Source organism: Helianthus annuus, chromosome 17 (genome assembly GCF_002127325.2).
Source record: "Helianthus annuus cultivar XRQ/B chromosome 17, HanXRQr2.0-SUNRISE, whole genome shotgun sequence".
In the NCBI taxonomy this organism is placed as follows: Eukaryota; Viridiplantae; Streptophyta; class Magnoliopsida; order Asterales; family Asteraceae; genus Helianthus; species Helianthus annuus.
Window position 1 is genome coordinate 192,667,745 of NC_035449.2, and position 16,954 is coordinate 192,684,698.

General features: G+C 35.0%; 1 protein-coding gene across 17 annotated transcripts; it reads right to left on the reverse strand.

The window, feature by feature from the left end:
- Positions 1–2,739: 2,739 nt before the first annotated feature.
- LOC110889397 (probable methyltransferase PMT5) lies at positions 2,740–13,924 on the reverse strand. Of its 17 annotated transcripts, none has more exons than XM_022136910.2 (13): positions 13,476–13,808; positions 12,081–12,179; positions 11,820–11,902; positions 11,677–11,729; positions 11,536–11,586; positions 10,582–11,446; positions 10,330–10,465; positions 9,781–10,021; positions 7,371–7,575; positions 5,936–6,099; positions 4,774–5,077; positions 3,724–3,856; positions 2,740–3,252 (listed from the first exon to the last, which is right to left on the reverse strand). In XM_022136910.2, the coding sequence occupies exons 6-13, from the start codon at positions 11,091–11,093 to the stop codon at positions 3,103–3,105; spliced, it is 1,845 nt and encodes a 614-aa protein (XP_021992602.1). In that variant the 5' UTR covers positions 11,094–11,446; positions 11,536–11,586; positions 11,677–11,729; positions 11,820–11,902; positions 12,081–12,179; positions 13,476–13,808; the 3' UTR covers positions 2,740–3,102. The 17 variants fall into 17 exon arrangements, with proteins under 17 accessions (XP_021992602.1, XP_035842357.1, XP_021992600.1 ...); XM_035986464.1 differs by having other exon boundaries at positions 2,763–3,252; positions 11,820–11,892; positions 13,476–13,924; XM_022136908.2 differs by having other exon boundaries at positions 2,763–3,252; positions 11,820–11,892; positions 12,081–12,210.
- Between the last annotated feature and the right edge of the window lie 3,030 nt (positions 13,925–16,954).

A 16,954-nucleotide genomic window follows, 5' to 3' on the forward strand; every position in this document is an offset into this window, starting at 1 on the left:
AATCCCATTTGGAAAAAAAAAGACTTTACGGAAATTATTTCGTATTTTATGTGATTATGAATTAATCCCATTTGTAGAAAAAAGAACAAATACTCCAAAAACCAAACACGGCTAGAATCGAACTCGCAACCTTCTGATTCGAAGTCCGACGCGCACCAGTGGACCACGGATTCACATGCACGATTTTCCTTCTAACTTTTTTTCTTATAACAATGGTATATTTGTAGACAAATAGAATAACTATTTTACCGTAAGAAAAATGATGTATCTAATCATGTTGGACCAATAAATATATATAATCTAGCATTGATAATTGAATTTCATGGACCAATAAATATATATAATCTAGCATTGCTAATTGAATTTCAGTACAAGATACATCATAAACAAAAATCATGTGATTAAACATGCAAAACCAATGATATCAAGGCACATATGAAAATCACAGATTTTACCTTTGTTAGAAATCAGGCCCTTGATCGAATAAACAAACACACAATATGAACAAACTTGTTCGACTCTTTTATTAATTTATCAATGAGAGCACACTAATTACAATGACCCTAACCATCTATTTATACTAAACTTATTCTAGTCCTAACCCGACTCAAACTCTATTAATAAAATAAATAAACAAACTAGATAAACCTATCTAATAAAACCTTGATGCCCAAGAAAACATCCCTAGACTAGAATTAGGAAACCTAAATAAAATAAACTAAAACACTTAGCACCCTCCAACTTTGAGTTATGACAAGATTAGTTCCAACAATCACCCCCCTAATCTTGTCAATAACTTTCTTCACATTAGAGCCGGTTCATCATCTTCATATCGGGTCAAGTTCACCTCTTCATCTTTCAACTTCGGACACTCGTTATAATGACCATATTCTCCGCACTTATAACATTTCACGTGACTTTTATCCCGGAACCCGCTCATTACCATCTCGACCTCTCCCGGACCCACGATCTTCACCTCGATCACGTCCAAAGTCTTCTCGGTTCAACCCAAACAAAAAACTCACTACACTTGTAACATCTCACATGGCATCACGCTGGAAACGCTCACTAACATCACGACTTTTCACGGATCAACAACCTAACCCGGTAACATCCAAAGCCACCCGATTTTGAACTCCAACGCCATATGTTACATCGTGTTTTCTCCATTCTTTACCTTTTTCCGATCACCTTCGTTCAAGAGGCTCTCCACCGACAAAGAAAACAAGCCACCCGCTTCTTCCGTTTTCTCACCTTGCCAAACGAGACGAATCCAAAGCCACCTGCTTTGACGGATCCCTTCTGCCCGCTTTTCACGCACTACGCTGGTCTCCTCTTATCACAAACCAAGCCGATCAAAGCACTTCAAATCCTGTTGTTGTCACCGGGTATATGCCAGTTGCTCAAACCCGCAACGAATAACCGAACAACCTTGAATCTTCTTTTGATCACTATTAACAGCTTCGGAAAACAAGTGTTTATCACCGGTCACCCCCGTCGTCTTAACCGGTACGTCTACCACAACAACGGCCGACCGAAACACCTTAACGCGTCCGTCTTCTGCTGTTAAATGATCCGAAAACAGCCACCTGCCGTCTCGAACCTGCTGTTGCAACCCTTTCACATGTACATCATAATGTTCCACGTTGAACCCTTCACATGCACATCATGCATGCAAAACCCATGTATTAGAATTATTCCATGCGATTTTCAATCTGCTCCCACTTTTTCTTGAAAAGTAACTCCAATAAATATTCGTTTTCCACCGACTTTGAAATTTGGTTACACCACAATCAAGAATGGAAAACTTCGTTCCACTTAATCACTTATTTTTATTGGACCACCCTTTAACTTGCCAAAACCACAACCAAAATAAAATAAACACGATCATGAGCGACACAAAACACGATCACCACTTGATCAACAATCCAACTTATGATTTCGCTGCCATTGCAGCCCCGCGAGAGGCGGCTCCCCCTTTCTTAAAAACGACTCTCAAAACTGCCAAGCTCTGATACCAATTGTTGGAAATCAGGCACTTGATCGAATAAACAAACACGCAATATGAACAAACTTGTTCGACTCTTTTATTAATTTATCAATGAGAGCACACTAATTACAATGATCCTAACCATCTATTTATACTAAACTTATTCTAGTCCTAACCCGACTCAAACTCTATTAATAAAATAAATAAATGAACAAACTAGATAAACCTATCTAATAAACCTTGATGCCCAATAAAACATCCCTAGACTAGAATTAGGAAACCTAAATAAAATAAACTAAAAACACTTAGCACCCTCCAACTTTGAGTTATGACAACTTGACAAGATTAGTTCCAACAACCTTGAATTTATGTTATTTAGAAATTGTAATTGTGTTAAGGATTTATCAAATAACCGACATTATCAGATCATGCTGCAAATTGAACTGCTGAAGTGATTATGTTAATTTAAAAGATTTAATAACTTGTTTCTTGATGTTCTTTAAGGAGAATAATAAGTTTAATAACTTGTTTCTTGATGTTTTAAGGAGAAGTTTGTACTTCTAGTCAAGATTTGAGAATGAGATTGTCTCGTGTCATTTTTCTTCTTGTGTATACCATATATATTTTACAGATTATATAGGTTTAGTTGCAGATTGTTCCTTTACAGATTATATCATATACTTCAGTTCATTCGAACAAATTTCGAAAACCAAACGAACGCTAAATTTCTGTTTAATGAACAACAAACCTACAATTTGAAGATCTTGTGATCTATTTCATATATTAGGTTGCCCGAAGACACCTATTTCTTGACATATAATGTTTTTGGGTACAAAATGTAGCTTCAATTACAGAAATAAACAAAACAAAACAAAAGAACAAAATGACACAATATACGGGCGTAACATATAGCCACACTTTCAAAAAGCACTCGATACACGGTTACAAAACTTCCTCTAATCTACATCTTGCACATGTTCGTTTTTCTTTGTATCTCATGCTGTTTTTTATCCACTTAAACACCACGCCTTGATGAATCACTCGTCATATATGTATGTATATGCTTGTGTGTGTGTGTGTGTGTGGTTACATCTTCACTAAGGAAAAGAGATTCATTTTCTTACAAATGGCTTTTGACATACAAGTAGCCTTTGGTCACTTCCGTTTTCAAGATCAACTACCCTTGCTTCCCATCGTATTTGTGTCGCGATCGTTCGGGATTTCTCTATAAGTCCCAAAGTATCCGAAAGAACAACCCAACCCTGAATAAAAAGACAAATTTTGAGTCATGTGAGAATTAGGTCTATCAACGTGTTTGATGAGTTGTACATAAAGGTATAGAAAATGAGTAAAGTACACGGATGGTCTTTGTGGTTAACTAACATTTTGGATTTAGTCCCTAGCTTTTTTGAAGTACACGGATGGTCCTTGTGGTTTGCACTTTGTAACGCATTTAGTCTCCAACCTTTGCCAAAAGTACGTGGATGGTCCCAGTGGTATGCACTTTGCAACGCATTTAGTCACTAAACGTTGGGGACTAAATGCGTTACAAAGTGCAAACCACAGGGACCATCCATGTACTTTTGGAAAATTTGAGGACTAAATACGTTACAAAGTGCAAATCACAGGGACCATCCGTGTACTTTACTCAAAAAATAAACTATATTTACCCATCCATAAGTAAATGGGTCAACATTCACCAATGTAAGTACGGAATACTATATAAAAGATACCTCGGGGCGTAGAATTCGATCGATCTCCAAAAGTAAGCTTTTCATGCTGCATCCCTCAGAAATAAGGATCGAGAGGAGTCCATTCGCATGAACCAGGTCATATGTCCGTGGATAAGTTGGAAAGGGTTCACACCTATGTTCCAATACAAAGAAAATTGATAAACATCATGCCATTGGTCAATATATTAATTACAGTTTCTATTTTAGTAAAATTAAAAGATACATTTTAATTTACAAATATGACAATGTCAGACTAATGTGGGTATATGATGTTGGATAAGAGAGTCTGGTATACAATAAACGAGAGGTGAAAACAGAGAGGTTCGATAAGAGGTCAAAACGGTAAAAGTTGTGTACAGGTCAAATACAGGTATTATACTATTTCAATAATAACCTTGCTATATAAGCAAAAGAGTAAAATGCCATTTTCGTCCCTGAGGTTTGGCCAGTTTTGCGACATTCGACCTAAGGTTTGTTTTTCCGCGTTTGGATCCAAAAGGTTTGAAATCTTGCCATTTTCATCCGGCTCATTACCTCTTCTATTTTTCTACGTTAAGTCAGGGGTATTTTCGTCTTTTTTGTTAACTAAAAGGGCAATTCGGTCTTTTTCACTTTATGTACAAGCATTTAGCACAATGCACAAGTATTCAAAACCCTTGAAGTTAACAACAAGACGGAAATACCCCTGAGTTAACGGGAGAAAAATGGATGGAGCTAACGAACCGGATGAAAATGGCAAGATTTCAAACCTTTTGGATCCAGATGCGGAAAAACAAACCTTTGGACGAAAGTCGCAAAACTGGCCAAACCTCCGGGACGAAAATGACATTTTACTCTAGGTAAAATGAATTAGAACGTTTTATGCTGTAAAAATACACATTGGGCGAATTTAAAGTTTAAACCCCTTTACACCGTTTCTTTTTAAAGTAATTATTTTTACCGTCTGATCCATTGCAGATAGGCAAACCAAAACCCATACCAATCCATTTACAAGTAAACGGGTCAAAATTACCACCATTACTTATATTGTATAACGTAAAAAATTCTTACCAGTCATGCAAAACACCAGCAAAACCTTGATCAAGTATGAGCGGGAGTGTATTACGGGTCCCAAGTGGGACCACATTCATCACCCAAACAGATTTGCCCGCTTCTAAAAACGCAGCATTTAACCCACCGTAATTTGCATTCATGTCCATGACATTTCGTATCATATTATACGGCGGTAACGGGTCTTCATCCCCAGGCCTCTTGGGGTGATCAGAAAAAATTAACGGTGTGAGCAAAGACCAGTAGTTTCTCAACGCTATCCGTGCAGACTCGAAATCTTCGTAGAATTCATCTTGCTGAACTTCTGTAGATATAAACATATGTTAATTAGTTCAATATTAGTGATCCTTCAGTCGGCTTTGTTAGACTCAACCAATTAGGCGAAAACATATGGTTTTCAACTCTTCAAAGAAGGAAATAGGGCATTAGTTTTGGGAATAGTTTCATATATACCATTCTAAAGTTTAAAATTGACCCCTCCAAATTTTATCATATACTATTTACCCTTTTAAAACACTAAAACTCTTATATTTAACTAGGGCTGACAATTTCTATACCAACACAATAGCACGACACGAACCGACACGAACCAACACGAAGTAAATAGGTTTCGTGTTTAACCTTAACAGGTTTCTGTCTATAACAGGCGACGCGTTAAGACCTGTTTAATTTCGTGTCTTAACAGATTAAATACATGTTAACCTATTAAGACCCGTTAATGACACGTTTATGATTTTAAATAAAAAAATACGTGGGGCTCCTAATTTTAAATAAAAAAATAACTGGAAGTAAAGTTTATACATTTAATAACAGGTCATGTTCGTTTCTTAACAGGTCGTCTGATACACTGGTAATTTTTTCATGTCTACAGGTCATTTCATGTAACCTGTTTATTATCAGGTTCGTGGTCGTGTTTGGAGAATCTGTCACGATAAGATTTCGTGTCGTGTTTACCCGTTTCGGTTCGTATCTTATCGTGTTCGTGTCATAACAGGTCGGGTTGACACGATATGACAGCCCTATATTTAACCCTCCAAATTTTATAATACAATGTGAGAGATTTAGTGGTTTAAAAGGGTAAATATGAAATACTAAACTATTAGAAGGGTGTATTTTGAGATGATATAAAAATGGAAATTGTTGCATTTGGAACAGTACTTGCCATGAATTTCCAGCTCAGCAGGGGTTATTTGAGAACTGGAAGACCTGTTCTGAATTGGGACCCAGCGTTTGCTGGCGGTCCCACCTATACAAGATGCAAGTGGCTGATAATAAGATTGAATATCATCGTGTCCTTCTCTACATGGTGCAATCACACCCTGCTTGCTGCAAATATAATTTTATAAATAAAATGATAATAAATTTACTGACAACTTTCCTCGATCCGTTTAAGATCTGAAAAAACCCAAAATGAGTATATTGTGTGTGTGTGTGTATGTATAATTAAGCTCTTAATTCTCGTATGTTACGAAACTTAAAAACATCATATTTTTTGCTAGTATTGGCGTAAGTGAAACCAGATACATAATATTTGAGTGGCCTTAATAAAGGTAATTTAATACTTAGGTAGCGTCCACATAAACTGTCACTATTTTATATAGGGCTGTAAACGAACCGAACGAACGAACAATGCCTTGTTCGTGTTTGTTCATTTAGAAATGAGCCTGTTCATGAACTGTTCACAAACGCTTACCGAATGGAATTTCTTGTTTGTGCCCGTTCATTAAGGAAATGATCAGTTTACGAACGCTTACCAAATGCCAATGAACTCAAACAAATGTCCATGAACATAAAATGAACACAAACAACGTTTATGAACATAAATGAATACCCATGAAAATATATATTCACTTGTAGAATAAATATATTATTCCATTCCAATCACCAGGGCAAATTACATAAAATCTGCATTTTTCATCACAAAGTTTATGATGAATCTACCAGAAATAAATAAGCACTTCACATAATTATCCGAACAAAGTTGACATAATTATCAGAAACATGAACATATTGCCAAACGTTCATGAACATAAACGAACGAACGCAACCTTTGTTCATGTCCGTTCTTTTAACTTAACGAACGAAGTTTCTTGTTCGTGTTTGTTCTTTTTATTAAACGAACGAACATGCCGAACGGTTCACGAACTGTTGGCTGAACGTTTGGTTCGTTTACAGCCCTAATTTTATAGTCCTAAGTTGTAATTTTTTTTTAAAATTCAAACAAACCAAAATTAAATGTAAGAGTTAATTGCTCGGATGGTCCCTGTGGTTTCACATTTTTTCACGTTTAGTCCCCAACTTTTGAAAATAGCATGTATGCTCCCTATGGTTTGTCATTTTGTTACTCGGATAGTCCCCCAACATTTACTCTGGGGACTATCCGGGTAACAAAATGACAAACCACAGGGAGCATACATGCTATTTCCAAACTAACTGACATCTACTCAGGGACTATCCGAGTAGCAAAATGATAAACCATAGGGAGCATACCTGCTATTTTCAAAAGGTGGGGACTAAACGTGAAAAAACTTGAAACCACAGGGACCATCCGAGCAATTATTTCTAAATGTAATATAGTAATATATTACTAGCCTTACCCAGATGAGTAGCATTGAGGATCAATAGTTTTCTGCCATATAAAAGTTTCTTCTTGTTGAGCTATAAATGTCCAGCAAATCTTTTGAGTGAGTTCTTCAATAGGTTTAGCCATGCTTCCCTGTTTTGTACTTAATGAACTTCCATGTAGAACAAAATAGCCACCGGGCTTCAAGATCCGATCAGCTTCAATAAGAAACATTCCATCTGATGTATGAAAATATAATTAGAAACCGAGATAAACAACCGTAACATTCCGATGTTTTTTCCACCAACAAAACAACAAAAAGTCTTAATGTGCAATCAATGCAGCAGATTTTAATTAGAAAAATTAGTAAAGAGTAATTAAGATAAAACAGGAAAATTAGTAAATTATTACTGTCCATATCTAAAAATTGACGATTATTTTGGGACAAACTGAAAAGAAATGTGAACATGCAGATATCCAGATAGGGGAAGGTTCATTTGAGAAGAAAATTTAATTGAGAAGAAAAAGAACAAAGGGTACAATTGTAAAATATCAAATATTTTTTCATTTATCTCATTTATTATCATCTTTGACTTATTAATTAGTCATAAAACTATCATCCTTCACACTAATGTTTTTTGACTACACGCATCAAAAGTTACCTACACCTTTCGAAATTTACCCTACACATGTTGAAATTTATCCTACACAACCCACAATTTATCATATACACATTGTAATTTATCCTAACACACATTGTAATTTATCCTACACTCTAAATTATTTTATTTTATTTTTTTGAAAAAATATATATTTTGAAGATAAGTTACAAATTTTAATGTAGTTAGCTATTAAAGAGGAATACTACTAATTAATGATCTTTGAAAGTTTACCATATTACCCTTATAGTAACATTAAATACTAATATTAAATGAAGAGAACGAAGCATTCTTATTGGTTGAAATTTCTTCTTACAAAAAGTTTCTTCTCATTTGAACTCTCCACTATCCAGATAAATATACAAAACCTCATTGAACACTTCAATAAAAATGATGATATCAATATTTAAACAGCTACGCCCTCCCAGTACAATCGTCCACAATCAGAACAAAAAAAAATACTTTTAAGATATATACAATTAATGCAGATATTAGTTAGCCGAATGCCAATTTTACCCTTGATGCATTTAAGATAGCAATTAACTAGAAAATGTTCAAGATTTTATAAGAATGAAAATGTGGACATGCAGATTATTGTCCACACAAATATATATATACATATATATAGGGATCCTAAGAGAAGTCCACCCTCTTTGAGAAACTTGAGAAACATTCTGGACCACACATTTTCCCTAAGCTTTTCGTATAGTTTAAAATTGACAATATATTGTCAATTTTAAACTATACATATGTGTATATTACGAAAAGCTTAGGGAAAATGTGTGGTCTAGAATTCTTCTCAAGTTTCTCAAGTAGCCTAGTGCTTCTCACACAGTGGCGGATCTAGAAACAAAACTAAGCCGTAACGTTTTATAAATAAGCCGTAACGAAATCGAAAAAACGTCAATTTTTTCCAAAATTTACACTAATTTTTCCAAATTTTTCCGCGCCAAGCCGTAGCGGAGGTTGCCCCCCGGTAAGCCTTATGTCCGCCACTGTTCTCACACGATCCTAACCCTATACATATAATATATACACACACATAATGCACAAAGGGGAATTAACGTGCAAAGTGTAAGAAGCCCAGAAGCTATAATTACGCATGAGTAAAAATTATCACGCATGAAGAAGCAACAATAACGTATGAAGTTGAAGTAATTACGCAACATGTATAATGAATTACACACAATAATTACGCAAATCATGTTAATAATTACCCAACCTATATCAATCCTTCATACATTTCGCACGTTAGGAACCCTTTGTATTTAATCCTTATATTAATATAACCCAATTACAAGATTTTAATCAAAATTGTGATATTTAAAATTTAAACAGTTGTTCCTTCCGTCCCAACATTATTGTCCACAAACAAAGAGTTATATTTAATAAATGTACCTAATGCAGATTCTAAATAACAGAATGCCAAATTTAGCATTAATGATACTGATAGAAAACTCGCAATTTTAGTAACCTATTACTATCTTTTTTTATACAAGAGGCAATCATTTTGGGATGAACGAAAGTAGATACGGGACAACAATGTTGGCCATGGGGGACTTTGTGCATAAAAGAAAAAAATTGTTTGGTACACGAACTATTAATTGTAATTTGACAATTCTACCCTTACATCTCAAAGCCCTTAAAAACCATGTGTTGTGTACACGTCACTTTTTGTTGTGTACTAATCACCTCCCTTTCATAGAGTATGATACGCATGGAAGTTAGTCTACAGAAACACATGTTCACAAGAAAAAGAAAAATTAACGTTGCCAGCTGAACTACCTTTTTTATCCCATAAGATACCGCATTGTGCACAGTGAACCATGTCATATGACAATGACGGAAATGGAAGTTTTCTTGAAATGAAGTTGCCTATAATTGCTGGAAGACCTCTTTCAAGGGATAATTGAACTTGACTACCGGTTAACTCATAAGCAGCCATACAAACCGCCATTACCTTCAGTGAAAGTAAATGAGCCCCAAAGCTACCAAACCCACAACCAATATCAAGTACCGTCCGTACCTGTATTAAAAAAATCGAGTTAACACCTTTTTGTCCATTTTTATTTATTTATAAATAATGAATGTGTTAATCATGGACCTATGGATAGAAAACAATGAAGTTACAATAATGATCTATATCATTAAATAAATTATTTAGGAGGTTACATGCACCACAAATACATATTCGGTGACTTTCAATGTGTTACCTTTTTCAAATTAAAACACGGCCCAATTTAAACCATCCATTAATTATGTGAAAAACTAATGTGATGAAGTTGTTAACAAACCAAACTCAAGATAATTCAAAGGATAGTAATTGTTACTTACTCCAGCTTGAAGAAATTCGACATCACTACCCAACCCTAACATCTCCGCAACTTGGTGAGAGTATTCTTTAACCCCATCATGAATTAACTCGTCATCTGAATGGAAAGATATTTGATTCTCTTCCAATAGCATTAACCTAAAAAAATTGAGGGGGAACATTAATACAATAATACATGGTCATTAATGCACGATAAAATAAAACAAAATAAAAATGTGTTTTAACTTGTTCATGTAACTAATACTATAAATTACCTTTTTGTCATGCTCCCGGAAGAAAGAAACTGGTCTTTACTAATCTTTACATTTCCGTTCCATATTACATCTCTACCAACTGGCCAACTCAGAGGAGTTTTGTAATCTCGCGGAGGACGAACCAAACAATATTCATGATACTTTGATAACTCACAATGCCGGTCAAGCTCTTCACCGTCCTTAAACCCTGCTAATAGATTTGCGGAAACATTGTAGCAAGGAACATAATGCTCTCTTTCTTTGCCACAAATCCTAACCTCGTTCTGACTACTATCCCCGTATGATAGACTTGTTAACTCCAGATAATCACTCGTTGTTTGCTCTTTTAGTCTTCTGTAGTTTGTATAAATGTCCGATTTTATACTAAAGGAGACGGATTCAAAGGTGGTAAAAGAAGACGAACGTAACAAAACGGTAAGTGCAAGAACACTGACGAAACACAGAAGTAACCAGTTCCATGGCGGTCTAGGGCCGAAAATTAAATTAAGTTTATGAAATAACGGTCTCCTCATATTGAAACGGAACAATCTGCTTCCGAATATCGGTTTACACGCCACTATGATATACCAAACTACTTTTCACTTCAACTTGCATCATACACGAAAACCGCAGCTTATCGTAACTTCAAATCTCAGATAGTTACGGTAAACAGAGTTGACTAAATTTTTATGCAAATATCATCAATGCATCACAGCATCATCACCTCACAAATCGCATCATCATGACATCATGTCAGAAACCAGTGAAATTTGCCCTAAAAGTCCGACACTAACCAACCGATGTAACTGAACCAGATCTAGCAATTAATCACCCTCAGATTCCAATTTAAGTAACCAAATGTCACCACAAATATCTTCAAATCAACCTGTAACGGTCAACGAAGCCCTAATTACAACGTAAATCCAATAAACTAATAAATTCATGTAACTGAACCAGATCTAGCAATTTATCAACCTCTTTCCAATTCAAGTAACCAAATGTCACCTCAAATACCTTCAGATCAACCTGTAACCGCCAACAAAAAACCCTAATTACAACCTAAATCCAATCATTACCATCAACAAACAATAAATCACATACAGTTACATAACTTACATCAAATTCATCACAAAATCACCAAATGTCACCATAAATACCTTCAGATCAACCTGTAACCGCCAACAAAAAGCCCTAATTACAACCTAAATCCAATCATTACCATCAACAAACAATAAATCGCATACAGTTACATAACTTACATCAAATTCATCACAAAATCACCAAATGTCACCACATATATCTACAGATCAACTTGTAACCGTCAACGAAGACCTAATTTCAACTTAAATCCAATCATTACATCAAATTCTCACATCAATCAACAATAATCACACAATATACATAACTTACATCAAATTCGTCACAAAAACAACACGGATCTGATCCGTAACATCAATTACTCGAACATATTAACATAAACTCAAATAACTATTGTATAAGTTAGGGTTTGAGCAAATTACCGGTTCGTTGAGCGTAAAATGGAGTGGAAAGGATGAATTGAACAGCTGCAACAGGTCTAATTCGCCATTGATAAGCAGTTGTTCGGTTGAATTTGTTTCCTGTTATGAACATGCAAATGTGATTGAAGATCTGTGTGCTTGCAGATTGAGAACAAAAATTAATAATATAGAATAATAATATAGAATAATAATTAAATAAAAAACAATAAATTGTAATGAAGGTGTTTGGTGGAATAATTGTACATGACTGCCTTTGCACTTTTCCTCTAGGTGGTTTGTCACTTGTGTATGTATTATTTTATTGTAGGGTGTTTGGAATTTTGGATTGGTTATATTTCTTTATTATTTTTAATAATTAATAATATATATAATATCCAAAATTTCAAAGACATTAGGAATAAGGGGGTCAGAGCGCCCCGTGATTCCCCCAATATCATGCGTCGAACAACGTGATACACCGCCGCCATCATCGAACTTCACGCGTGAATTGTATAACTCGTGGCCACCATGACGTATGAAGAATTGAAGGTGTCGCACACCATGTTCGATGGAGATTAGTGTGTGGTGAGTGATGAGCACCCCCATTAAAATCCATTACTAGTGATGGAACCAAGTTCGATGGCGTGGCGTTTGATGATTGGGTGTGGTGAGTGATTGAAAGTGAAGCACCCCTACTCCTAAGATAAACGGAAAAGTAAAATTGGGGTTGAAAGGGTAAAAGTGTGAAATAAAAAGTTAGTGATTATAGAGTGAAAGTGGTGACATGGTTTGAATATTATAAGGAAAAAAATTATCTAAAGAAATAAAACAAACAAACTTCAAACATACAAACGAACGAAAACGGTAAAGTGGTTTGAAGTTTGAATGATAACAAGGTTGGAAGAATAACATGTTGGTTCGTCTAACTTTAACCAAATTAACACGAACACTTAAACAAACTAATTTTCTTGTTTACGTTCGTTTGTTAAGAAGACGTGTCCGTTAATGTTACTTCCTTAATATTCCATACAAACGTAAATTACACTAATTAACGAATACAAACAAGAACGTTTTTGTGTCCATTTGTTCCTTCGTTAGTCAATTGCGCAAGAGGATTGGTTCTAAAAATTGATTAGATTGATGGGTTGATGCAAGATGGGCTACTTAGGATTATAATAACTAACAACTAAATTAAAACGAATATGTAAACAACTATAAATGAATAGACATTAACAAATACAATTGAAAGAACAAAGCAAGTTTCCATGTTCGTTAACTTATTTAACTAAACAAAAAAGGTTTGTTCACGTCCATTTGTTTATTTAACAAAAAAAAAAAATTACAACGAACATTTCACTGAAATGACCATTAAAAAGAAGAGAACCCCTAATTTATGAAACAACTAGCATACATTACCTAATAAATAGAACTGCCGAAGAGAACGACGATTTGTCTTAACTATAGGAGTGTAGCTGCGGCAGCACAGGAGGAGGAGAACGGGAAGAAACAGGTTGCAGGCTAGCGACTATGAAGCCCGACGATAATAAAATTGTCCGGTGGGATTTTTGGTTAGAACAATGGCAACATGAACGCCACACAACACTACTGTTCATTTGCTACCTTAGTTGAGGTTTCATAATATTACAAGAACTATGATGATTCGTGGCTAGGCTTGAAATTGATAGAAAAGATAAGAGAACATGTGGTGATCTTGGGCCGGTTAAGAGGGAGTTGGCCACATTGGTTAGGACAAATATTTTGAAAATGTTTGAAAAACATGTTTTAAATTGAAATATGATATTTGTTTTAATAGGTTGGAGATGGTAAGGGTTTATATGGCATTTTACTCAAACGAATGTCACCATTTAAAATGGATGGTGGATTCTTTAATGCTATTGGTTATTGTGGTCACCAATATCTACATGTAAATACATATTTATTTAAGTTTAAAGAGTATAAATTGAAACATGGTATTTGTAGAATAGTAATAATAATAACTAGGTTTCTTATTATTATTTTTTTATAAAGTCACTTATTATTATTATTATTATTATTATTATTATTATTATTATTATTATCCTAAAATTATTAAATTTTTATTTGGTGTTTTTAATCTTGTGTAATTTCTAGATTTCCAAGTTACCTTGATGACGTATTATGTCAAAAAAAAAATTAATGCTTATGTGATTATATAAATAGTAACTTGATTTTTTTAATTAAAAAGTTAATGTATGTCAGCAGTAGAATACAGAGCAATCCTTAAATACCGGCTGATGATCCCTATGTATCTAGAAGATGAAACATGCCCAATATGCCGTAAAGCTTGTATGGATAAATACGGAGAGCACGCAGTGCATTGTAAAGAGCTCCCTGGGTTCAAATATCGGCATGACTGGGTACGAGATGTTTTGTGGGACATCCTGAGAAGAGCTGGGATTTCAGCTAAGAAAGAGGCTCATGTGAATTTCCTTACGGACCCCATGGAAGGGAGATCTACTCTGCGACCAGCAGATCTGCTCGTTTTTCGTTGGGCTAGGGGGAAACACGCTTGTGTTGACCTCACGGGGGTTTCCCCTCTGGTTGGCTTAAGGGAAAATGGGTTTGTAGCTGGTCAAGCAGCAAGAAAGGCAGAATCGAAGAAAGTTGACAAGCACGCTAAAGCTTGTGCAGAGAACCAGCATGTTTTTGTCCCTTTTGCCTTTGACACATTTGGCTCTCTAGCGCCAGAAGCTATCCAATTCCTGACCAGGGTCCAACGGGTCTTCCACAACAATTGCTCGGCACCAAAGGGACGAGATTTTGTCTTTGGCAGATTAGGGTTTGCCATTCAGAAAGGGGTGGCGGCGCAGCTTGTTGCCCGTCTACCTTTTGTTTTGATGTAACTTGACAAATATGAATGAAAAATATTTTCTTTTTCTTTAAAAAAAAAAAAAAGTTAATTTTTTTTTTCAATTAAGTCAAGCTTTCGATTTAAACCTTCCATTCGTTTCAAACAAATCAAAACTCGTTTAAGAAACATCAAGAGAAACCTCAATAATCATTCCAAAAACTAAACAGAAACATTAGGTAGATCATGATTATTTTTTTGTGTTTGGGTCGTCCAAACGAATGAATTTTAAGCGTAAAACCTAAATTATGGATATGTTTACATATTAATCTACGTATCAAACACAATTGGAAAGATATAGAAAACAATTGAAAGCAATAACATCTTGACACGAAAACTTCTAATTAAAAACAATTGACATTGAAAACAAAATGAAAGCAATATTATGTTGACTTTCGAAACAATTTGAAAGGTTATTATATTGTCGGCCGAACCAATCGATCATAAAAAAATCCTGATTGATGTTTGTAAAATTAAAAAAAAAATATACATGATGCTTCTGTTTTGTTTCTTGAATGATTTTTTTTTAGGGTGTAGGGAGTGGTTAGACACTTGAGAGTGACAAACTATAAAATCAACCAATGAAAATGTGTCATGTCAAAGTGGTAAACTATGCTAAAAATGTTGGCAATGGTTTAGACAATGATGAAATGGTAAACTATTTTTTTTAAAAAAGGAAAAAATTGTGATTGGTTGAAATTGGAATGGACCCCACCATAAACTACCCTCTCTCTCCAACTCTCTTCACCGAATCGGTGTTCCCTCACCGCTCTCTCCCTCTTTTTTGGTAAATTTCATGCAGCAAAATCACCGGCAATGGTTGCCGATCGGTGCCGGGTGGGTTTGCCGCCCCCACTCCGGACACCCTTATGCATCTCTTAATGTTTTGATGTTTTGCCTTTTAGAGTTTAATAAATGAAAGAGATTAAGAGTAAGGGAATTAAGGAGAGAGATCGAATGAGAGAAGGAAAATGTTGAATCAGTTCTGTTTATTCATGAAGGAAAACATTAAAATATACCTGTTACAGCAGACAGTGCGTTGGAGAATCCAGTAATGGAGTTCGACATGCTTGTCATCGTGATCTGGTTCCTCCTTAGGGTGCTGACTGATGATGGGGACTTAGAAAAACCGAAAAGGGTATCGGTTAGGAGAGGAGGTCGAATTATGATGTTATGACTTAATGGGGTGTGTCTAATTGTGTAATTGAGCAACCCTTTAACCTCCACATAATTCTCCTTATATAAGCACCCAGGAGGAAACCTAATTAGTTAATAAGGGTAATATGGTCCATTAACAATTACCAACTAATTATTTAATAGGTTATAATATATTTTGATCTATATTATGTAAATGAATATAATGGCTATAGATTAAATATTAATACATAATATATTTAATCTTACATTCTCCCACTTAGCCGAGTAATCATTTACTATGAGTATTAGATAAGCCTGATCAGGAGTTAACACTCATTTTAGCCTTAAACAAGTACTATAGCAGAGAAATACAGCCGTTGAATCATTATGCGACTCAGGACCCCCATTAATCATACTATAGCCTTAATTTAAAACCTAATCGTCATGATCAAAATACGCGTAAGCCCTTTGTTTGACTTGTAACTTTATTTGTCTATATGCCATTATACCGGTTGAACATATTCTAAGAGACATACAAAATCAAACTGAGGAAATTTCATTAATCATAAAACATAAGCTAGTACAATATGCTTAAATAAGGTCTTTACTAAATCCCATATTCCGAACATGCTCTTCATAAACCTTAGGAGGGAGACCTTTAGTCATTGGATCCGCAAGCATATCCTTAGTACTAATATACTCGATACAAAGATTATTTTCCTCAACTCGTTCACGTACAAATAGATATTTTGTATCGAGATATAAACCAGCTCCAGTCGAACTGTTACTGTTCGAGAAACTAACGGCAGCTGAATTATCACAGTAAAGCTTCAATGGTCTAGAAATGGAATTAACGATTTTGAGTCCAGTG